Raw genomic sequence first — 23,255 nt, forward strand, 5'->3', positions numbered from 1 at the left:
AAAAAAAAAAAAAAAAAAAAAAAACTTCTCCATGCTTTCTGCACATTTTCATGTGACCATGTTTAATCCAAATTTGTCACTATTAATTCCCATTTTAAAGACAATATGTGTGTTTTTACTTTAGAACAATATTGGAACGAATAGTACGTCAACCACCTCTGACATGTTCCTTGGATCATCACTAGATGGAGACAAACACAGACTTAGTGATCAACTTTGATGAGATGCTCAGAATTAGTTAGAAACTCAGTCATGTAATGTGTACAATATTTTATCATTTCCTCATGATTATGAAAGTTTTTAAATGCAATTAAAACTTAAAATAAATTCAAGTGTTTACAGGATTTTCTTGGGGCTTTGTGGTGATATATTTTTGCAATAATTTATAGGTAACCTAATGTCCATGTGTCATTGACTAGAGGACGCTTTTAAGTTATTAAGGACCATGTGTGTATATTAGTCAGGGACATGTGAAAAAAACTCCAAAGTTTAAGAAGACATCAATTATTAACTGTCTGCACATCAAAACAACAGTAGTGCATCTAGATGGGCGGAAGTGGGGCCCAGTTCTCCTGAAAAATAAAAGCCCGATTTGAATTTATCAAGAATTTTCTTCTTTGGGACAACTTTTTGGAACCACTAGACAGTATATAAAAAACCTGTAAATAATTCCCAATCAGCAGTGAGAACTGAAGAATTATCTAACAAAATCCAGAGAGAATTTGACCTCAATGACTGAGAATCTTCATAGTCGTGACTTAAATAAGCATTTTATCCATTGCTTCACATATTAATTTTAAGTTTGTGGTTCTGATGTAATGAATGGAAGTGTATATGTATGAAATGGTTAAAATAATGGCAAATTTTGAACAGGCTAACTATTTTATTTTTCATGTAAATTGAGGCCGGGCTTTTATTTTGTTAACAAATGTTCTCGTCAGGCGGATATAGCCGCGTGTGGCCTCGGGCTATTTTCATGCTGTTGAATAAAAAATTAGCTGTCTGCAGCCTGTCAGGGACACTTTCCGCGGACTCTTGGAGCCCACAGCGCTGTAAGTATTTAGTTAAATAATCTCTCCTATTTGAGTTCGCAGATAATTAAAAAATATACAGATTTTAGTGTCCCGGACACCGTGGGAACAAAATAATTGTCGGCGTTTCTCCTGAAGAAGCTCGCTGATCCTTGGACGGCACAGCTGCACAGATGTTGCTCTTAATTAGCCTCTAAAATAAGAGCATCGCGTAGAAAATTGAAGTATTTTCGGAAATGTTCGTTTTATGTTTGATTTTTCATTAATTTGACCAGATGTGGAGACACCTCCAGGTACCGTCCAGATCTGACTGGTTTACGTCGGGTTGGACAAAAGCAGTTCCAGTCACAGTGCATGCTGTTCATGCAGTTACAGACAACAGATTTATCCCGTCACACATGATTCCAATAAATAAATAAATAAATGAAACAATTGCAGCTTTATTGGTTTTAATGTAAAAAACGATTAAAATGACTTTTAATTTGAAGGTGAACGTGTTGCCACGCAGGCTGCTGTTGTTTGACTGAGAGTGGGAGCAAAAAGCAGCTCAGGTTTATAGATCAAAGGCCAAATCAGTTCAAAGTCCATTTTCCTTTTATATCCCAAGGACTTATTTTGCATTATATTCGTGTTATGAGCTCGCGCTCTTAACGCACGTGCCCGGCAGCCTTGGCGCAGAGCAGCGATGCTTCTTTCTCGCCCAGAAACGAAGGCGTTTCATGGTAATAGGCGAGAAAACCCCGCCGAGTTTGACTCCTCTGAACTGCACAGATTTCAGCAAAGAACTGTTGTCTGGTTTGTTGTCAATCCAGCAGCCATCTTTGGTGCAGCTGCCTGTGGAGATTCCTGCAGCTGCATGCATGCACTGACTACAACTGGAACAAAATGTAAAAATCAAAACAAAGCATGCTGTCTAGTATGAATGATTGTGTTTCTTGCTGATATTTATAATGCATTAGGTGTGATTTGATTTCAAGTAGAAAGTGCAACTTTTAATGACATTTTTTTAAATTAAAAATAAACTAAAATATTGCTTGTTTTTCTATGAAAGTAAGCAAAAGGCTTTAGCATTTTTCTTCTTGAATGTCGGCTTTATTCTGGGGTTGCTTCTAAAGCAGGGCTTTGCAATTTGTTGCTTGACAGCCCATGTGTCAGGTCAGGCCATCGCCATAGCAACATTATGCTGAATTAGTGGCATGGCAGGCGAGAGAGGGGCATTGTTTTTCTCCAACAAAAGGGTTCTGATGGGAGGTTCCAGGTTCTCGCAAACGTCTTTTTTTAGTCAATGTAATGCATAGATGCACACAGCTGGGGTTTTAACCTGTGATTTTTTTTTTCTTTTTCTCAGACAAACATGGCTGCAGAGCTATCAACCTCCATAAACATCAAGGAACCACGGTGGGACCAGAGCACGTTTATAGGTCGAGCCAAACACTTCTTCACTGTCACAGATCCCAGGAACATCCTACTGACAAATGAACAACTAACACATGCACACAAAGTCATCACTGACTACAGGTAAACCGCCTCTAGAGGAACCATCAAATACTCTGCAAACACTGATGCACATGTCTGCTGCAGGGAAGGTGTCGTTTCTCCAGGGCTGACAGAAGACGAGCTGTGGAGAGCAAAATATATTTTTGATTCTGCTTTCCATCCTGACACTGGAGAGAAGATGATCCTGATCGGCCGCATGTCCGCTCAAGTTCCTATGAACATGACCATCACTGGATGCATGATGACATTTTATAAGTAAGGACGTTTTAAATAACAAATTATCTATAGGAAATTCATTATTCGGATTGAATTTCTGCAAATTAATTGAGCTGGCTAACGATTATTTTTTTAAAGAATAAATTCAAAATTACAATGTATTTCTTCACGTTTGAGTTTTTCAGTTTTTATAATATAAATTCTTTTTCTGATTGCTAAAAGTGTCTTCCATTCTTGCAGGTCGACTCCCGCTGTGTTGTTCTGGCAGTGGATCAATCAGTCTTTCAATGCAATAGTCAACTATACCAACCGGAGCGGCGACGCTCCGATAACAGTCAAGTGAGACTGAAAATGCAACACAGACACACGTTCCTCATTCAGAATTAATCCTTCAATGTCTGCGGGGGACAGTCTTTAACGTGACGTGACCGTTGCGCTCCTGTGTTTACAGCCAGCTCGGCACGGCGTATGTGTCTGCCACCACGGGGGCAGTGGCCACCGCTCTAGGACTAAACGCACTATCGAAGGTACTAGCCCATCTAACCCCAGTCTACGTCTCACTGAAGCTTAAACGCAGTAAATAAAGCTAGTGATGTCATACAAATAATCATGTTCTAATGCTGCTATTTTGTTGTTTACAATCCATTCTCGTTCTTGTAAAAAGCTTTCATGTTGTGCTTATTAATATAGAAATATAACTTTGTTTTATGCTGTTACAGCAGAGCATACTAAACAGCTTCTTCTCTCCTCATAGCATGTTTCACCTCTGATTGGAAGGTTTGTTCCATTCGCTGCTGTAGCTGCTGCTAACTGTATCAATATCCCACTTATGAGACAAAGGTAAGGGCCAGCTTTCCCCGAAGTACTCTTATTTTCTCTGTATGTTGACGCAAACATCAAATGTTTGCAGAAAAGATTTCACTGAATGGAAAAATAATAGTTTCCAGCAGACATGATCAATCAATCGGTCAACCAATCAGCTTTATTAATAAAGCACAAAAAGAAAAAGCAACTGAATTGAGTAAAGTATGACAACAAAAACACTAAATAATAAAACAAACAGTGTCAATAAAATGATAAAAGCAACATATCTCTTTAATTGTGCATCAGGATTTCTCAAATAGCTGAGAGATTTAAGCAGTAAACCACTAAAATATGAAAATCTAATTTGCAAAGGGTTTGAAAATTAGTCATTTTATTTTACTTGAACACTTTTTTTGACTATAAAAATTAATCAAGAGTAGAAGGCCTGAATCAGAAGTAGCAAAAAAAAACCCTCATTATGAAACTGCCCCCGCCAACATGTGACAAATGAACCAAAGTTCCTCCTTCGGTTTTGCTTGTCATCTAAACTGATTCATTTCTGAACAAACATGGTTCCCAATACTTCTTTTTAGTGAACCAAAACTCTTGCTTTGCATTATTGTTAAAAAAGTCCTTTTTTTTGATGAGTTATGCATTTTTTCTTTGAAGTCATGCTTCAGAATTTCATCTTTTAACAATAATTAGGAGTAATACAACAAACAACCATTTCTTTAGTTCATTGCTCTTTATCTTTAAACAGACTTTTTAATCTCTTAATGGATTTTTATACCAGTTTTTGGACTTATTGCTTCAACAAAGGCCATATTCACAAATCACCATCTCCCATTCTAATAAACAGACGATATAGAATCTTAAATGTCCATATGCGGGACTTCAGCCTCACCAAAATACAGAATTTTTTTGAGTTGCTGCCTTTTAGTTGATATCTTTAAAATTATAAGTATTAGGATGTTGTTTCTTTAAGTTTTACCTGCTCACTGAGAAATGATCTTTACTTTTGCCCTTCAGAGAGCTTCAACACGGCATTCCCATCACAGATGAAAATGACAACAGGTTAGGAGAGTCCACAAAAGCTGCACAGCAGGCGATCTCTCAGGTTGTGGTTTCCAGGATCCTCATGGCTTCCCCAGGAATGGGTATGAAAATCTTTATTTTTTTCACTTATGTCATTAGTTTATCTCCCCTTTTAACAGCAGGATAACAAATACATGTATTTTATGAGCTTCATGCTCAGTAAGACCATGCTTGTCTCCTCAGCTATCCCGCCATTTTTAATGAACCACCTGGAAAAGAAGGCCTTTTTAAAGGTAAGGACACTCAACCTGAAGAATATGACTGACTTTAACTATAACCTGGGAACTAGTTTGCTCTCTTTAATGATCATACATGAGTAAAGAAAAGTGCTGAGGCCACTCTAGTCTGGGAGTTCACCGCTGCTTTTGTGTCCTCATCAGTTTTTCTGCTCGGTCTTTTCAGAGGTTCCCATGGATGAGTGCACCTATTCAAGTCAGCCTGGTGGGATTCTGGTGAGTTGTCAGAGATGGCTGACCTGATAAACTCTTCGTCCTGCTTCACTTTAACTTCTTGTAGCAAAACATTCCGATCAAGTGATGAGACGCAATCCGACAAAAAGATAACCCTAACATGCACGCTCAATACACCAACTTCATAAACCATTTAAAGCCGTCTAAAAAGTTAAAATTTTGGGGAAATTAAGATTGCACTCTTGAAATACATTAACGAATAATTTAATAAATGAATAACAATAGCTGAACTATTATCAAAACCTATTCTGACCAAAATTGTAATGAAGCAGCCATTTTGAAATGAACAGCAAAAGCTTCTAGTGAAATGATGATTAACCACAGGGCACAAACCCCCAAACTATAAAGTTTGAAAAAGTGAACTATCCCAACAAGTAGGGCTGCATGATATTAGAAAAACCTGCGATATTAATATTGCAATGACAATATGACTTAGTTGCGAAATCAACAAGTACATTATTTTGATTTCACACCATCAGTTTTATTCAAATACATTCAATAGACCTTAAATTATTCTCCAAGTAACCCACATCTGCATAAGAGGCAAGCGTCTAACATAAAAGAGGTGCATCTGATTGGTCAAAAGCGAAAAAGGCTCCATTTAATTTGTTAAATACGTCAACTACTGTTAGATTGGTTTTACATTTAAGGTAACTATTTATCACAATTTAAGTCGTATTTTTTGATACATGTATTGCACAGGCTGAAATTTGTGATATATTATGCAGGCCTTGGAACAAGGACTTCCATGATTTTGTGCCTCTTGTTGCTTTGCCCTGCCCTCATAGTTCCTGGCCAATGACGGAAGAGATCTTTTGTCACATGCTTTGGTTCAAAACACAAATGTCTGGTTAAAAGGCTGTCTGAATACACACTCAAGTACAAGGTACAGGACTAGATCTGAACCAAATTAAGTGGACACTGTCCGAACCGACTGTCTGAATACTCCCTAAAAAAAGAACAGAATGGAACAGGTTGGTTTGTGACGGCTTTGTGCTCAGGAACTCTGTGATCTTAAAAGGAATGTTTGAGTGGAAGTCTGTATAAATCCCCTTCAGGCAGCAGTCGGTCCTTGAGCAGCACTGGAACTGTGTGGTCTAGTGACAAAAAAAAACAATCAAACACTTCAGAATGCAGACCGGTTCCTTCACGTGTGACCATTTCTCACTGAAACAAGCTAATAATTATTCTGAGACTGTAAGAATATTTGAAGGTTATTTTAGGAAATGAATCAAGGTCATTGTTATCCTTGTAATTAAAGTCTGTAGGACTGTTTTTGAGTAGAATGCTACTGTTACTACATAAATATTATCTTTGCCTTGCAAAGACGTTATTGTATTTCCTGTCCACATCCTCTCATGTCTAACCTTCTGACCTCAGCGTGACCATTCCACATGTGATTCCTTACTTTGTTAAAAAAATGACAGAATCGTGACTTGTTGCCAAAATGGCTCAAGTATTCATTGCACAAACCTGCTGTGATCGTGTCTCCTTTGGTCTTAAAGTTTCAAAACTTTTAGAGCTATCAGAGTTCACTTGTATGTATCTCTGAAAAACGTGTCTCCTTTTTCAGTCTGGTGTTTGCCACTCCTCTGTGCTGCGCATTGTTCCCACAGAAGAGGTTAGTGAAACTTGGAAACCTGACCCAGTAACACACTGGCTGAAAGGGCCTTATCGTCTTTCGGCTAAATAAATGAGGCTTTTGTTTATTTTTTTCTCTCAGAGCTTCACAACCTAACTTTTGATATATATTCCCCCACATCCAGCTCCATGTCAGTCAGCCGTCTGGAGCCGGAGCTGCAGGAGAAAATCCGGGCCAATCACCCTGGAGTGGAGAGAGTGTACTTCAACAAAGGGCTATGAGTGCACAGCCCCGCCACCCGTCCCACCCCCAACCCACAACCCAAACACTGCCATACGAGCTGCAGGCTTGGTTCTTTGCCTCCGTCAGCTTTCCTCATTCAGTGTGCCAAAGTTCAGTTTTGTTCGCACTTCCACCATCAAGATCCATAATTTGTTCAGTTTATTTTTTTTCTTATTGTGGCTGATTTTTAATAGAAATGCTAAAAAAAATGTTCCTGATTGACCGAGATTGGAAAAAAAAGCCTCTTTTTATGATAAATCCCTTCTTTATTAGTTTGTTTTTATTTTTGGTGACCCGTTTTAAGTCGCACATAATGAAGGTTAGCAGGCAAAGAGGATTATTGTAATGTTGCAATTAAAATGTTTTAAAAAATATTCTTAGAAATACATCAGAAATGTTTAGATTATTATATTCAGGGTTTCACAAAACAGGTGAACTCAGGAGCCACTTCCACACCTGGATAATGTTTTCAATACTCTACAGAGAATCCCACAGTGGTCACTGAAGTTGGAATATAAAAAATAAGCAAAAATAACCAATAAAAAACAGACCATTATTATGACTTTTTTTATTTTATTTAAACCAATTTAAAAAAACAAGTTATTAAATCAAATCTGGACACAAAAAAATCCAGGAAATGATTAAAAATAACAATTTGTGCAGATTAAGTTGCCACCTTTGAGTCATTTGTTAAATTATTTTTAACCATTAGCACTTCATTGCCATTCATTTATAAAGTAAACATTAAAAAGTCTTAAATGTGAAAGCAGTTGCCCATGAAATACACTTGTAAAAAGCTGATAAAAGTGTATAGAATATTAAGGTCAGAGCACGGTTTGGTCGGCTTGTTTTGAACTTTCCAATCAGCCAGATTGTAGATCAGTATTGTCCAAGACGAAAACCAGCTATTTACAAAGTGTTTTAACCCGTTTGTACTCTGCAAAAGCTGCAACAAACTAATTAGTCTGTTGATTTTCCAGTATTTTATCTCATTTGAATCTTATTTTTGCCAACACAAAAGAGTTAGTGGTTTCCTGGTTCTAATGAAACAAATGAAAGTTTTCATTTATCCAGTTTTTAGGATCTCCACCCTGACAGATGTGATGCTGCGACGGTGGTGGTTATTGTCGGTGCTATTTGACGACTTAGTGTTTATTCTGCTTTACAACCCTTAGCAAAAAGTAGTACACTTAAAGCTTCTTTTATGAGTATAAGTATAACAAGTCTACTATAGATCATTTACTGTAGTGTAGGAAGTACACTAACAGAACAATTCTTTAGACTAAATCGGAACTTTTTAAGTTGGTACATAAAAAGTAATCTTCAAGTATACTGAATCACTTGTAGTACATTTAAAGACTACTTTTTGTTAAGGGATAACAAAAGAAATTACTTTTTATAAGAGTGCCATAATAATCAAACACTCTTATAAAACTAACAGTGTTACATTCAGCGTTTGTGACAGAGCAATGTGATGTACCCCTCAATGTCTAACTGAGCCAGGAATTTCTAAATAGCTTTAAGTTCAACTACTAATTCTTGTTTTTTTTAGGAAATAATCCTACTAATATATATCTTAAATGAACATGTATGGTACTGTTTTGATGGTAGGTTAGCACATTTTTGTAATATATTTTAATGTATTATTTTGGGAGTGAAAAATCCAAATGATTTCAGAGATTATTAGTCATGGTTAAAAAAAAAAATAAATACAGACAGATTCATGTAACCGTGTCAAACTATATTTTTCAATGTCTGAAATAATATTTTAGTTTTAAACTATAATAAAATGAAAAACTGCTTCTGAAAATCAAAAGAACAATCTCTGGTATTGTGTTTTATCACTACATGGGTAAAGAGACGTGTACCTGCACTGGACGGTGTGGTGACTCTGTCTTCTGTTTCCTTTGTGTTGTAGTCTGTTTCAGTCAGCTGTGTGGACACACTTTGTGGTGTACATTTTGCTTTGGTGTGAAAGCTATCATTAACACGTGTCCTCTTGTTCTGCTGGTGTGTAAACAGAATTTCACATCATAATTCACCATTGTTGGACTATTTTGAAATCAGGGACAAAACACATTGAAAACACTGCATATATAAACAAATCAAAATTTGAATGCTTGATTTTAAATGTGTTTTGGAGGGCCAATCTGTATCGTATTGATCTGTGCTCTGTGTAATGCAAATGTTTTTTGTTTATTTTGTTGGAACACATCGGAAGCCTGCAGAAGTTGTTCTTTTTTTCCCATCATGCTGTGTACTTTGGGTTAAAGCTCTTCACTGATTCTTTAAAAATAATAATAAAAAAATGTTGATCTAAAACAAAAAAGCACAATCCTGTAACAGAAATCTTGAGATGTTCTTGAACTTATTAAACCTGCTAAGAACATAATGTACTGTAAAGCATGTTTTTGTGAAGCGTGACAGTGTCACCCTTCACAGACATAGTCAACCAGTTTTGGTATCTCTGTTGTTGGGGAAAAATAAAACATGTAATGATCACTGAAACAAATTAACAATTAAAAAATGTCTGCTTTTTCTTTTTATTGGTGGATTTTTTCTTTTTTAAATGTTACTTTTGCCATTTTTAGGTTATGTCAGTGAACATTCTGGGGCTTTTTTATAAGGGAGATAGAAAGGGCCAAACTTTTTATTCTCACTCAAAAATAATTCAGTAAATCCTTTGATTTACTAAATTAGATTTTAACATTTTCACTTTTGGAAAAATAAAATAATATCTATTTATACATTTATTTATCAAATAAGTTACCGTATTTTCCGGAGCATAAGTAGCAGTTTTTATCATAATTTAGCCAGGGGTGCGACTTATACTCTGTAAAACATGGTAAACCACAATCCCTGTCAATGTTTTTTATTAACTCCTATAATTTAGCTGTAGGTTATATTTGAGGGTTTTGCAGTACTATTCTCCAATGTAATGACAAGAATCTGGGAACCTGTTTATATTTGGCACCACAGCACCATCGTCTGATCTAAAGCAGGAATGACAAGCTTTCCTAAAAAAAAAAACGTTTTATTCTAAGGCACAAAATGTCCACAGAGCTGTGCGGTAGAGCAGACATGGCAGGCAGAAAATATATTTAAATTCAACAAAAGATTTTTTTTACAAAGAATAGCACCAAAAATAATGTTGAAACTTCATCTTCATCTTAAAAGCAGCAGGATAAACCGATGTCCTATCAAAGAAATTTGAAGTTTTGGCATTAAAAATTACTGCTAACATATGTGCCAGTGAGATTCAACAAATGTAATATACATTTTCTGTTTGCAAATCACCAACATGTTCAGCCCCTCATGAGATTAAAGCTTTTTTTTAAATAAAATATTTGCTGAATTTTTAAAAGCTTTTTCTGATTGTTGGCATCTTTTGGATTATAGTCCTTAATATGCTAATTATTTAATTAATAAGCAATAAAGTAAAAGTCATTGCAAAAGATGAAAATAAAATTGGAATAATACTTAAATATTTCTGAGTAATAGTCAACATCTGTATATTATTTTACTTAAGGAAAATGTATAAAAATATATTAAAAGTCTTTAGTTCCTCTGTTGCAAAGATACCTCGACTAAATGTGGACGGGATGGATGATCTTAAATCTGTTGAGACCCTTTCATTTCTGCACGGCTCAGTCTCTGTTTCAGCACTGAAGTCCTCCATGGCAGTGTGCGCTCAGCAGAACTCCTCCTCACACACAGACTCCTCCACCAGCAGTGAGTATTTGTTGAGCGATTGTTTGTCTGAGCGTAAGGAGTTGATGAAGGCGCGGCTGTAGTTGACGATGCGATCCAGCAGGCTCAGTTTTGGGGAGGGACGCCGCGCGACTCCCATGCCGATGTGAACGCTGACGTCAGACAGGCTGCTTTGTCGCTTGTTATGACCAAGTCTGGCCTCCAGCTTCTCAGCTGTGGGTTTAGTGTAACTATAGACAGGAGAAAAACAAGTCAAAAATATAGCAGCTAAAAGGCTGAAAACCAACTTCAACTTTCTTCTTACCATTTCAAAAGAAGAGAAGACACGACTACAGACACAGAGGAAAGCGCCATTGCAGCAGAGCCCATCCACGGTTCCAAGACCAGACCAATGGGCAGGAATACTCCTGGAGTAAAACTCATTGTTACTACACATAACTTTAGAAGAAGTTCTGCTGAAATGTATTCTGATGCACTAACCGGCAGCAATAGGAATTCCAACCAGGTTGTAGATGAGAGCAAAAACAAAGTTGATCCGAATTCTCTTTACCGTCTTTTTAGAAAGATCAATGCTGCCAACCACATCCAGCAGGTCGTTCTGGACAGGAGACGAGATGAACGTTTTAGCATGAAATCCCACCATGAAGATGAATTCACTCAAATTCAACACAAGAAAAATAAGATTACACACAAAAAACCGACACTTTCCAACCAACTAAAGCCTCTTTAGTACATTTTATTTTCTAGTTATGTTTCATGCTGATGTATTATGAGACAACAACAGTCTTGAGATATATATATATATTTTAAGAAAGACTTCAAGTGTGTAAGGAGCTGCCTAAGTTGTCCATTTTTTAAAATTTTGCTGAATTTATCAGATGAAAACAAGAGTGGAAGCAGCTATTTTACGTTAAATATTAATGTCACTAATCAGAAATGAAAAGAATCTTGACTATTTTTGTCATTTACTGTTTCCATTTGATTCACAAGAAGTTCAGATAATAAGTTTAGATGCTAAATCCCAATTCCATTATAAAAGGAGTAAATACATTTATACATGGAGTTCTAACACTGTATTTCTTCCAATGGTATCCCCAGCTTTTATTCCAAACATTATGCAGTTGGCTCGGCATGTATAAGTCAGAGGTGGATATTGGAGACTGGCATTTATTAAATTCCAGACAGAATGGTGATGGCTAATAGGTTCATTTTGTGGTGAAATTTGGTCAAGAAATGTAGACAACACCAGATGAACTTTTCCTGATTTATTGAAATGACGAGAACATTGTTTTATGTTCTGATTAGCAGTGACTGTTTCTTTTTTCTTTGAAGCATCATCAATCTCCGTATCAAAAACCCTTATCGCTTTCATGGGAATCGTTTTCCTGGAGACACTTATATCTTTCTGTCTTTGTTCAACTATCCATGTTAAAGGCAGTTCTTCTAATACATTGTTGGCTTTCTTTGAACTTCCTCTCTACAATCCTTTACATGTTGCTTCTTTTTCTGCAGCTGTCTTCTCAATATCACCCATCTGCTTGCACCATTCTCAGATACATTTAGGATTTACCCCAGAAATGTAGTGCAGATTCCTCACACAAATGTTCTTTGGCGTATGCCACCGCACAAGATTTATATCCTCAAACAAATGAGCGTTTCTTGACCATTACTACACTGGTTTTAAGAACGGTCACTATTTGAAACAGGCGTCTAATGTAGAAAATTAGAAACCGCCACAACTGGAAGATATATTGTAGCAAGACTTACCCTGATCAAGACCACATCTGCTGCTTCTATGGCCACATCTGTTCCGGTTCCTATGGCGATGCCCACGTCAGCCATGGCCAGAGCAGGCGAGTCGTTAACGCCATCTCCCACCATGGCCACTCTCTTTCCAGCCTGCTGCAGCTGTTCCACTTTGGCCACCTTGTGGGAAGGCAGCACCTCAGCAAACACCTTTTTGATTCCTACCTGGAAGACGATCATGAGAAGACTGGATGTCCTCAATGTACTATGTTTCACATAACATGAATAGAACATTTTTCTCCTGTCTTTAAATGAGGAACTTATCTGGAGATAAAAAAGACATAATCTCCCTCTGTCTGTGCACGAACAGAATAACAACAACAATCCTTTAGGCAACCTTCATACCTGTGCTGCAATGACCCGAGCTGTCTTACTGTTGTCTCCAGTCATCAGCACCACCTCCAGACCCATGTTGGTCAGCGTCTGGACTGCCAGCTCAGCCTCAGGTTTCACTGTGTCAGCTATGGCTATCATTGCACACAGCATATCTGTCCACAAACATCATTTTTTGGCAACCGTTTCTTTATTTCTTAAGGTTTCATGTCAGATACAGTAAACTCACTGTTCACAGCTACTAGAACAGCAGTGCGTCCTCTACGCTCATGCTCCGTCATGGCTTCATCAATCTCTGCTGTGATTTCCAAGAAGTTTCTCCTCATCCACTCCCTATTGCCAATCAGGACGACATAGATGTCTGTTGGAACTGAACCTGCAGGACAAGCGGAGAAAAACGTTTAACATTAAGTACAGTATTATTAGAATGGTAAACTGGCTGTTAAACCATATGCTACATACTCAGTGGCTGTGGATCCATGATGAGTGGATGGGAGCTGCTGGACGTCCGTGTGTCACTGATCTGAACAAGCACGCTGTTGCGATGGTTATTGTCCTCACTGTCACTGTCGCCCTGCTTCAGAACCGTCTCCGTATTGCTGACCTGACATCGAACGCCACAACCCGGGACCGCTTGAAAGTCCGTGCACGTGCCAAGAGACTCTGTGCCAAGCTCCTGCATAAACACCGTTATAAAAATGTGAACTCTAATGACTGTGTGACAGTCCTTAAAGAGTAAGAGGGGTTAAACATCACAGAGAAACTAACCTGTTTGCAGTACTTGGTGATAGCTGCTCCTAGAGGATGTTCACTGTTGTTTTCGGCTGTGCCCACAATGGCCAGCAGACGAGAGAGAGGCATCTTGTTCCCCTCCATCACTGTTTTGACTTGGACAACCTTTGGAGCTCCATATGTGATGGTGCCGGTTTTGTCAAACACTACAGCCTGGACCTGGATGTAGAAGAAAACATAGCTTTAGAAAATAGGAACTTTTAAAAAGTAGTCTTATTATTAAAGGTTCTTTTACTAATTATTTAATTAAAGCAATCTAGTGTATGTACAAATCACACACTAGGGGCCACGACCATGTAATTTTTTTAAAAAATGTACACACTTATGATTGGAAGGGTGCAGAAAGTTGTACTATCTGTTCTCTTATAGAAATGGTAAACGTGATGGACAACCATTTGGATATTTCATGTCAGATTATAACAAACACACCTTATGCGCCATTTCAAGAGGCTCTCCTCCCTTTATCAGAATGCCGTTTTGGGCTCCTACCCCCGTGCCCACCATCACAGCTGTTGGCGTTGCTAAGCCCAGACAACAGGGACAGGCGATGCATAATACAGTTATAGAAGTCTGAAGTGCAAAGCGAATCACTGCCTCGGCTGTAGAAATGCTCTCGTCATAACCCTGCAGAGAGGAAACGGTTTCAAACTAAAATTGATTTTACTTCAAACAAAGAAAATGTGTAGAAACAAAAACATTGAAGCAAGATCAAGTAGTTACATTTATGTAAAATTATTACTCAGTACTGGATTGGACTGCAACCAAAAGTGGGCACAATCCAGTGCTTTTGTGTACCGGATCCAAGTTCATGTCAATACAGATGGCTGTGTCAGAAAGAAACACTGAAGCCAAATCAATTGTGGAAACCCCAAACATAACTCATCGTGGATTGGTTGCAATCCAGGTTAACAACGACTGCCACCGGTGCTCTTGACCTCTACTAGTTTGTCTTTTGAAATTGGAAAACTGTTTGTCAAACAGAGAGAAGAATTTCAAAGGAGTGTTTGTAGGCAGAGAGATAAGGAAAGGCAATAGTATAGGACTTGTATTTGGAACTTTAAATGTTGGGACTTTGGCCGGGAAAATTAAAAACTTGTATATAATGGAAGAAAGAAAGGTGAATGACCTTATATAGATTGGGAGCATGTTCAATCTGTTTTATTAAGGTGTGGATGGAAAGAGGAAAGGAGTAGGAGTGATCTGAGGGTGGAGTTTGCCAAGAATGTTGTAGAGGTAAATAGAGTGCTAGAGTGATAAATCTGCAGCTGGAAGTTCAGGGTGTGATTTTGAATGTTGACAGTGGATATGCCTCTCAGGTATGTTGTAAGACAGAAAAGGAAGAGAAATGCTGATACATTACTGTGGCCAGCTCAAAAGGAAACATACAGAAGGCAAACAAGTTCAATTCTGGACTGAGAAATGATGTTAAAGTGCTCAAAAAAACTTACTGGAAAGTATTTTGTGACAAGAGAAAAGTCCAAAAATCCAATGATAATCCAGACGATCAGTGTAAGCACGGAAACAGCAACAATAAATGGCACAAAGTAGCCACTGATCTTATCTGCATACTGCTGGATGGGGGCCTAAAACAGAACACACACATGTTCAACCTCTGCAGAGAGCTGCCCTCAGTGGTGATATGATACGTCCATAAGTCACACTCCACAATCTACCTTTGAAGTCTGAGCCTCCTCAACAAGTTTAACAATCAGAGACAGTGTGGTGTCCATGCCAACATGAGTAGCACTGACCAGCAGAGAGCCGTTCTGATTAATGGAACCTGCAATGACTGTGCTTTCCGGCTTTTTTGTGACTGGCATGGCCTCACCTGAAACGAATGAGCAAGAACGGATCAGAGAAACATTATTGACAATTTTCTAAGGAAAGCTCTACAATCCTGCCTGTCCTTGGTTTAAAAGACCATGTTTTATACTCATTGTTTGAATGCCATGCAATGCTATAGGTTTTAATAGTCCTTGTGTTTATCTTTAAGGTGATTCCAAACTTTACCACACATTAAAAATATTTCAACACCAGAAATGTCAAGATCCTCTGTTACTATATCAGTAATATTGGATTAAGTTGCTTTATTTAAACTTGAAACTTTTAAAAGGAAATTATGATAGCAAAAGAAATAGGGAGACTACAAAGGGTTTGTAGGAGAGCTGAGCGAACATGGGGTAAAACAAAGTTAATTATCCTCCATCAAATATTTAACGGAAATGTTTATTCAATAGAAAAGTAATTAAAATAACAATATGACAACATTTAATGAATCCCAAAATAACCAAAAATGTCTCATTTCCAATAACCCATTTGATTTAACTTTTTTTTGTCAATATAACACCCTTTCAGCTACAAATGGAAAGAAGTGGCAGTCCAATTCTTAAGTAAGACTGAGATTGTAATTAAATCACTGTGTTAAAATTGCACTTGAGTTTTTGAGTAAAAAATTTTGTATTTAGGTAAAGGGTTTTCTAGGTGAAGTTGATGTGATTTTGAAAACACATAAGTTATCCTGAGTTGGAGGTGCGATCTATCTACTGATTCTGTTTTAAAATTATAATAAAAATGTCAGTTAATCTCACCTGTGATAAGCGATTCATCAGCCATTGAATATCCCTCTAAAACCCTCCCATCAACAGGAAACTTCCCTCCAGGAACAACTTTCACCACATCACCGCGCTGCACCAGCTCAACGTCCACCTGCTCCTCACTGAACATACAAAACATCAGGTTGAGACACCTTAAAGACTAGAATCATTATGATTTGTCAAAACCCAAAAATCTTCGCAACTTCTTTGTATTTTTTAGGTTGTTTAATGTGTTTAAGTGTTGTAATTTGCAGCAGTGATAAGATATGTTTGTGTGATCAGTGTGGAGAACAAGGAGTACCTGAGGATAAGATTGTTGCTGCCAAGAGTGACCACTGTCGCTTCTGTTGCTTGTAAAGACATTAACTTGGACAAAGCTTCAGAAGTTTTACTCTGAAGAACAAAACAAAAACAAAAAAAAACATTTTATTTGCCGTTTCTCTGATCAATAACTTTATTAAATAAAAAAAACATTACGTAGATATCCAGTACCTTAGCTATCTGTTCCAGCCAGCGACCCAACGAGATAAACACAAAAAGCATTGGAGGTGTGTTGAAAAAAGTGATGGGATTGACTTTTGCTTTTTCTGCCATGGCCACTAGTAGGATGACGAAAGAGTAGCTAAAAGCTATTGAAGTAGCTAAAACAATGAGCACATCCATGTTTGCAGACTTGTGCTTAAGTGCTTTATAGGCTTGAATGTAGAAGTAGCGACCTCCAATAAACTGAGAAGACAAAAAAAAAAAAAATGCAGAAAATGATGTATTCACTGAGACAAAAACACCTCTAACCAGCTTCACATGCTTATTAGAAATAGCACAAAAAATGTCTTTATTGTGCAGCCATTCCTTAAGTTTTACCTGTATAGGCACACAAAAAATGAAGGAGAGAAAATTCATGATTGAAAGGCCGGGGAAAAGTTGTCTCTCCAGGAACATGGTGGAGTGGCTATGGTTCCGGTCCTCGACTGTAGCGTTGTGGTGGTGTGAAACGTTCATGTGGTGGTCCATAACCATCATGTAGATCATCATTCCCATCACAGGAACACAGAAAACCAGGCTTACAAGGAAAGATTTCCTCCATCTGGGAGACGGGAAATAACTGAGTTAAAAACAGTTTATTTTGTGAATTAATTATGATGGGGAATGTGCAAAACAATTGTACCTTTAACCATATCTCTATACTTCCATCAATTCACTCCTTTCCTTCCCCTCAACTGGGAGCAAGTTTTAGTGGCAACAGTTTAGGCAAAAATGCCCAGACTTGGGGGATTTAAAGATGGTCCAAAACCAGCCAAGAGACGCAGTCTCCCCATCAAGTCTTGGAGTTTCCCCAGTGTCTCCTCCCAGTGAGACATGCCCAGATCAAGATGCCTGAGACACCTCAACTGACTACTCTCTCAATGTGGAGCACTGGCTCAACAACAACCTCTCTCCAGGTGACCGAGATTCTCACCCTATCTCTAAGAAAGTGCACAGTCACCCTGAGGTAGAAATCTATTTCAGAAGCTTGTATCTGGAACCTTGTACTTTTGGTCATGAATATAGGTGAGTATTGGAACAAAGATCAACCAGTAAATTGAGAAGTTTGCTTTCTAACACAGCTTCTTCTTCAACACAACAGACTGGAACTTGACCTTATGAAAACACAGCACCAATCCATCCTTTTAATCTCATGCTCTGATCTTCCCTTACACATGAAAAATACCCTTAAGATACTTAAACTCATTCACCAGATGCAGCACCACTCCACCCATCCAGAGAAGAGAAATTAACTTTAATCCATCAAGAACCATGACCTAAGACTTGGCTGTCCCAACCCTTGTCCCGGCTGCTTCATACTTGGCTGCAAATTGCAGGTAAGTTAAGTCAACAAGACAGCATCATCTGCAAAGAGCAGAGGGAAAACCCTGTGGTCCCCAAATCAGACTCCTTATGGCCCCTGGCTGCACTATAAATTTTGTCCGTAAACATTACAAACAGAGTTGTGATAGAGGTCAGCCCTGCTGGAGTCCAACATGCACTGGAATTAAGTCCAACTTACAACTAGCAATGAGAACAAAGCTCCTCCTTCGGTCATAAAGAAATTGAACAGCCCTTAGTAAGGCTAATTACTCACAGAGCACCCTTCACAGAAAACCACAGGGGACACGGGCAAACGCCTCCTCCAAATCCACAAAACACACATGGACTGGATGAGCAAACTCCAATAAACCCTCCAGTATCTTATGGAGAATATAGAGGTGGTCCACTGTTCTACGACTAGGATGGAAAACACACTTTGTTTCTGAATCAGGGTTTGACTAGTAGCCAAACTGAGTTCTCCAGTACTCTGAAATAGACTTTCCCAGGGAGGCTGAGGCGAGAGATTGCCTGGTAGTTTGAACACACATTCTGGTTCCCCTCACTAAAAAAAGAGAACCACCACCACCCCAGTCTGGCAGTCCAGTGATACTGTCCCCAACTACTTTGCAATGCCAAAATGGTTGCACCGCATCCAGAGACTTGATTTACTCTGGGTTGACTTCATCCACCCCTCTGGAGCCTTACCACTGAGGAGCTCTTTGGCTACCTCAGTGACTTTATCTGAGTGATGGATGGTCCTACCATAGATACCAAGCCTCATCTTTTTCAACAGAAGGGGTGTCAATAGAAATGAGGAGTTCCCTTTTAATGCACAACAATATCACCTGCCGAAGTCAACAGCTCTCTACTTTTAACAAAACTGTGCCTGGCAGAAAACTGCCAGTGGCAGAGAGTTGTGGTAGGGCCCAGACCATACATGAAGGTTTGCCAGACTTAATATAGCTGGTACCTTTCAACCTTTTGCAGAGGCTCAGACTCCTCAACTGACAGAGAGGTGACCTTCCTTACCCAAAAAACAGACACCATGATGACAGGTTGGACAGTCCATCACTTGCGCCCAAAACACATTGCACTGCTCCCTTTAGATCTCCCCTACAAGTGGTGGGCCCATACAATATTTTACAACATTGAAACTTCAAACATGACTGAAAACTACATGCTTTATTAGTTCAACTAGAGCCAAATCCATAAAATGTATCAAGTCAAATAAAAATAAAGTTAAAGTGATGTACTAATTAATGAAAAAAAACGCTAAAGAGAAAATGTTTCTTACTGCCGGATCTCTTTGCTGTGGTCAAGGTGACTAGCAGACCGATCTTTCTTCACAAAAGAAGCTTTAAATCCCAGGTTCTACAAACAGACTTTAGGTCAAACTTCACATCTTCACCATGTCTGGTTTCAATGTGTGTTATTTGAAACTATGCAATTGCAATAAAAAACAAATGTGAAAATCAAATGTTGAGAAAAAAACAAAGCAATAAACCTCAATCAGCTTGATGATGTCTCGTGGTCCTAAAATCTCAGAGTCAAACTTAACGTGTGCTTTGTTGGTTGCCAGGGCAACAGATACATATTCAATCCCCTTTTCCTTCATGAGATTAGATTCAATTTTGTGAACGCAAGAGGCACAAGTCATCCCCCTGATCTGAAAGGTAGAAGGAAGTAGGAATCAAGAAGGTCAAAGATACTTTTTAAAAGTACATGAAATGAATGCCTTCTTATTTAAATTTGTTTTATTAAAAGCATAAATGGAAAGCACTGCCTCACCACAAGCTCCAGGTTTCCATTGGATCCTTCATAGTTCTCCATGACAGAAGCTGTAAAGCCCAACTCTTTCACACACTCAACTATTCTCGGAGGGTCGATGACTTTAGGGTTATAACGCACCTCTGCTTTACTGGCCATTAACGCTACTAGAACAAAGTAGATCCCTGCAGAAGATGTGGATTTCAACAACCAGCGGCAACAATTGATTTGATCAAGATTAAAAAAAATCTTAAAAAGAAGAAGCTTTGTTTTCTTTCAGACCTGGTTCGTTCTTAAGGTTTCGCTCGATGTTTGACACACAAGAGGCACAGGTCATCCCTCCAATCTGGATGTAACATTTAGAGTGTGTTTCCTCAGTGGATCCTTGATGAGCCTCTTTGGGATGGTCTTCATCTAACTCCTTCTCTTGATCAAGTGCTGTACTTGCAGATCTCGCAATATTGGGCTCAAGCAGAGAATTGGTCTCTGATCACAAAACAAAGTGCATCTCATGGATAAACTGAAGCAACATGAACATTTTTTAATCTACTTTTAAAGCTTATGGCAATATTTTGGCATGACAATGCATTTGAATTTTTGAACAAAGTAAAAAAAAATCAATTTAGTTCTCTTATTCCGCTTACCAAGTAGAAATGCATCAAAGCCCATGTCCTCTACTGCTTCCCTCAGCTCCTCTGGGGAGGTCAGGAGGGGGTCATACTCAAAAATCCCTTGGTGATCTGCCAGTGAGACCTGTGCTGATACCACGCCTTTTCTTTGGGAGATCATACCTTCAATGGACTGCACACAGGAGTTGCAGGTCATCCCTTCAATGTGAATACTGACAGTAGATACCAGAGGCTGGGTAAAACAAGGCTGCAAAGATGCAGGTTTGGCCTGAGTTACACATGCAGACAGTGCAGGTGTAGAAGTCAGCGGGTTAGAAGATCCTGAAGCTTCAACCTTAAAGTTTCCTGGAGGCAGCGCCTCAATCGCTCGCTGCAGCTCAGTAACTGACACCTTGTGAGGATCATAGCAAATTGTAGCCTGTTCCTTCTCAAGAGAGACCTCCACGGATGAAACACCAGGTAGCAATGAGACGTTGTCTTGAATGTTCACTACACAGGAACGGCAGTGCAAGCCTTTTACCCCGAGTACTACAAGGGTTGTGTCTATGAAGACTTCTGTCTCCTCTGATGGGTCTGAAGGTGAAGTCAGTGTTGGTTTTTGAGAATCAGCAAACCGCTCAATGTCTCTGATGGACAACTGCAGCGATTTAGGCTTGGACTTCACTGACGCCTTAAATCCAGCAAAAGCTATTTGCTCAATGATGGACTGGTGGGTAATGAGGTATGGCGTGTAGATGATTGTGGCTTCTTTAGACTCCAAAACAACTGTAGGGAGAAAATAAAACTATGTTAAAACAAAGGAGGAAAAAAGTCAGTTTTTTGTAAAAGCATTCTTTCTTAGATTTGTTTCTCCTAGTTTCACTTATCACCTTTTTTAATCCTAATACATAGATTTCAACAATATTTCTGACCTAAATACATCTTTATGTAGTTGTAGTAATCAACTGCAAGATCTGGGATCTTTAATAAGGTATTTTTACAAATTCAGTATACATTTTTTTCTAATGACAACATAAATACTTTAACACAGTGGAACATTAATCATCAACATGTATAAAATATTTTTTCATAAACAGACACAAATGAGATTACAGATTAAATTAGTTTATGTACACTTAGTGCGCAATTATTGGGGAAGTTTTAATTTTGACTATATCATCGTTTTATAATATTTTCCATCTGCAAACTGTATAAACTTTTGAATTGATTTGAGAGAGTGTGTGGCCTAAATAGATCAAAATCCTAAATCAAGGTGTTTAGAATTATAACGTGGATTCTTTTCCCCAGGAACAATGGGTAAAAAAAACTGATTCTGAAAAGACAACTCTGTGTGACAACTAATAGGACTTTCCTTTATATCCTCCACTGCATCCTACCTGGAGTGTCAGGAAATACAAGGTGTGCAGTTCTCAGATACATGGCCAAGGTAAGAAAGGCTGAAACCCGACCACCTCTGAACAAGTTGAAATGTTTTCAAAAACTTTTTTAAGGTTTATTAATGAATTTGCAGTTAGTCTCATATTCTTTGAAATTAAACAAGTGAGATTGAGAAATCTTTGATTTCCATTTAGCTGCTTTATAATTTTGCACACAGGCACATGAGAAATAAGGGTAAGTTACCTAGAGTGTGCAATGAGCTTAAGTGTGGGATCTTGGGCAAGATCCTTTGCGCTTTTGACAATATAACCACAAAAGGGCCCAAATCTGGGTCTCTGTGTGCTGGTCTATAAAAATCACTGCCAAACCACCTGTGCAAAGCAGTAAAAGCTACTTCACTGTGTCGACTCCTGACAGAATAAGCCGAACAACAGTTTCAACGATAGGAACAACACTAATAGTTGCCTAATATAAGTGTACATGCAGATATTCTCTCAAAAAAAAGGCAAAGACTTCACTTTTACTATCTAAATGTCCAGCATTGAGAGTTTGTAAGGATTTTGTATTAGCCAATAACATTGTATTAACAATGTAAATCCTCAAAAGTAAACCAAGTACATCACCTTTGACCTTTTGAATTCCGTTCAGTTTTCCAATCTTTACTTCAATGGTGATGACGCAAGAATGACAAGTCATTCCTTCGATGCGCAGCTTCAAAAGTGCTACTCCATCGTCTTTCTGCTTAGATGGACTAAGAGTTTGGACGTCTGTGAGCGTTAGACTTTCCACTACTTTACTTAGCTCCTGTGGGGAAATCAGGGAAGGGGCAAAAGTGATACTGAGGCCCTTCTGGGAGGGGTTCTCACAAACATCCAGAATTCCTTTGATCTGTGAAAGTTTCTCCCGAGCTTCCTGAAGGGCTGCAGGTGCCAGAGCCGATGTGGGGATCAGCTGGGTTCCTGTAGATACCGCTGTGGTCGTGCTGCCATCTGGTAAGCTTGATTCAAAGCCCATGTCTTCAATAGCCTCTGTCAGGGACTCAGGGCTCTGTTGACCCTGGTCAAATATCAGGGTGGCAGTCTTCTGCTCCAGAGACACCTTCACATAATTATTACAAAGGCTTGTTAGTGGGACAGGATGAAAAGCTCTTAGTCTTTGAAAGTCTTAAGTATATTATTTCTGCATGATGACCCCTTAGTTCTCCGTCTTGAGCAAGAAAAAGACATGTGACACACTGAACGGATCACCTGACTGGCATAAGCAGAAACACAAAAACTAATGGAATTTATAAATCAGTTCAGAGCTGAAAAGAGACATTTTTAAGCATGAGAACAGAAACTAGTTATTCCATATTTTGGGGAAAAAAATAATTCACTCCTGACACAGCTAACAAAGATCAACAAAAACATCCAGAATTTGAATAA

The 23,255-nt window shown here is 38.5% G+C and overlaps 2 protein-coding genes across 5 annotated transcripts in view; one reads left to right on the plus strand and one right to left on the minus strand.

Moving 5' to 3' along the window:
- Window positions 1-916: 916 nt before the first annotated feature.
- On the plus strand, window positions 917-9,523 carry LOC112153604 (sideroflexin-1). Its single transcript, XM_024283951.2, has 11 exons — window positions 917-1,052; window positions 2,380-2,549; window positions 2,613-2,783; window positions 2,985-3,083; window positions 3,196-3,271; window positions 3,499-3,584; window positions 4,578-4,705; window positions 4,827-4,876; window positions 5,046-5,095; window positions 6,687-6,734; window positions 6,880-9,523. The coding sequence occupies exons 2-11, from the start codon at window positions 2,386-2,388 to the stop codon at window positions 6,974-6,976; spliced, it is 969 nt and encodes a 322-aa protein (XP_024139719.1). The 5' UTR covers window positions 917-1,052; window positions 2,380-2,385; the 3' UTR covers window positions 6,977-9,523.
- LOC112153602 (copper-transporting ATPase 1) overlaps window positions 8,873-23,255 on the minus strand; it is an 18,189-nt gene continuing 3,806 nt past the window's right edge. Inside the window, exons 4-24 of one of the 4 annotated variants that reach the window (XR_004948576.1) lie at window positions 20,470-21,219; window positions 20,108-20,311; window positions 19,847-20,010; window positions 19,563-19,724; window positions 19,353-19,429; window positions 17,075-17,297; window positions 16,706-16,939; window positions 16,515-16,606; window positions 16,208-16,335; window positions 15,293-15,447; window positions 15,068-15,202; window positions 14,049-14,243; window positions 13,596-13,778; window positions 13,290-13,503; window positions 13,057-13,203; window positions 12,840-12,982; window positions 12,456-12,758; window positions 11,169-11,286; window positions 10,993-11,095; window positions 10,560-10,918; window positions 8,873-8,984 (exon numbers count right to left, since the gene is read on the minus strand). Coding sequence is in view for 3 of the 4 variants with exons in the window: in XM_024283945.2 (XP_024139713.1) it covers window positions 10,669-10,918; window positions 10,993-11,095; window positions 11,169-11,286; window positions 12,456-12,758; window positions 12,840-12,982; window positions 13,057-13,203; window positions 13,290-13,503; window positions 13,596-13,778; window positions 14,049-14,243; window positions 15,068-15,202; window positions 15,293-15,447; window positions 16,208-16,335; window positions 16,515-16,606; window positions 16,706-16,939; window positions 17,075-17,297; window positions 19,353-19,429; window positions 19,563-19,724; window positions 19,847-20,010; window positions 20,108-20,311; window positions 20,470-21,219 (3,980 nt within the window). In the remaining variant the exon portion in view is untranslated. Of the gene's footprint in view, window positions 8,985-9,546; window positions 10,919-10,992; window positions 11,096-11,168; window positions 11,287-12,455; window positions 12,759-12,839; window positions 12,983-13,056; window positions 13,204-13,289; window positions 13,504-13,595; window positions 13,779-14,048; window positions 14,244-15,067; window positions 15,203-15,292; window positions 15,448-16,207; window positions 16,336-16,514; window positions 16,607-16,705; window positions 16,940-17,074; window positions 17,298-19,352; window positions 19,430-19,562; window positions 19,725-19,846; window positions 20,011-20,107; window positions 20,312-20,469; window positions 21,220-23,255 lie in introns of those variants that run through there. The other 3 variants (XM_024283945.2, XM_024283947.2, XM_024283948.2) reach the window with 3 other exon arrangements.

Source organism: Oryzias melastigma, linkage group LG10, assembly GCF_002922805.2.
Source record: "Oryzias melastigma strain HK-1 linkage group LG10, ASM292280v2, whole genome shotgun sequence".
Classification (NCBI taxonomy): Eukaryota; Metazoa; Chordata; class Actinopteri; order Beloniformes; family Adrianichthyidae; genus Oryzias; species Oryzias melastigma.

Bases quoted from the DNA above. Each gene is read 5' to 3' on its own strand.
- LOC112153604 (XM_024283951.2), top strand. From the start codon at position 2,386: ATGGCTGCAGAGCTATCAACCTCCATAAACATCAAGGAACCACGGTGG. The intron at 3,084-3,195 runs GTGAGACTGAAA...CTGTGTTTACAG, and splicing joins GACGCTCCGATAACAGTCAA to CCAGCTCGGCACGGCGTATG. The intron at 3,585-4,577 runs GTAAGGGCCAGC...TTTGCCCTTCAG, and splicing joins ATCCCACTTATGAGACAAAG to AGAGCTTCAACACGGCATTC.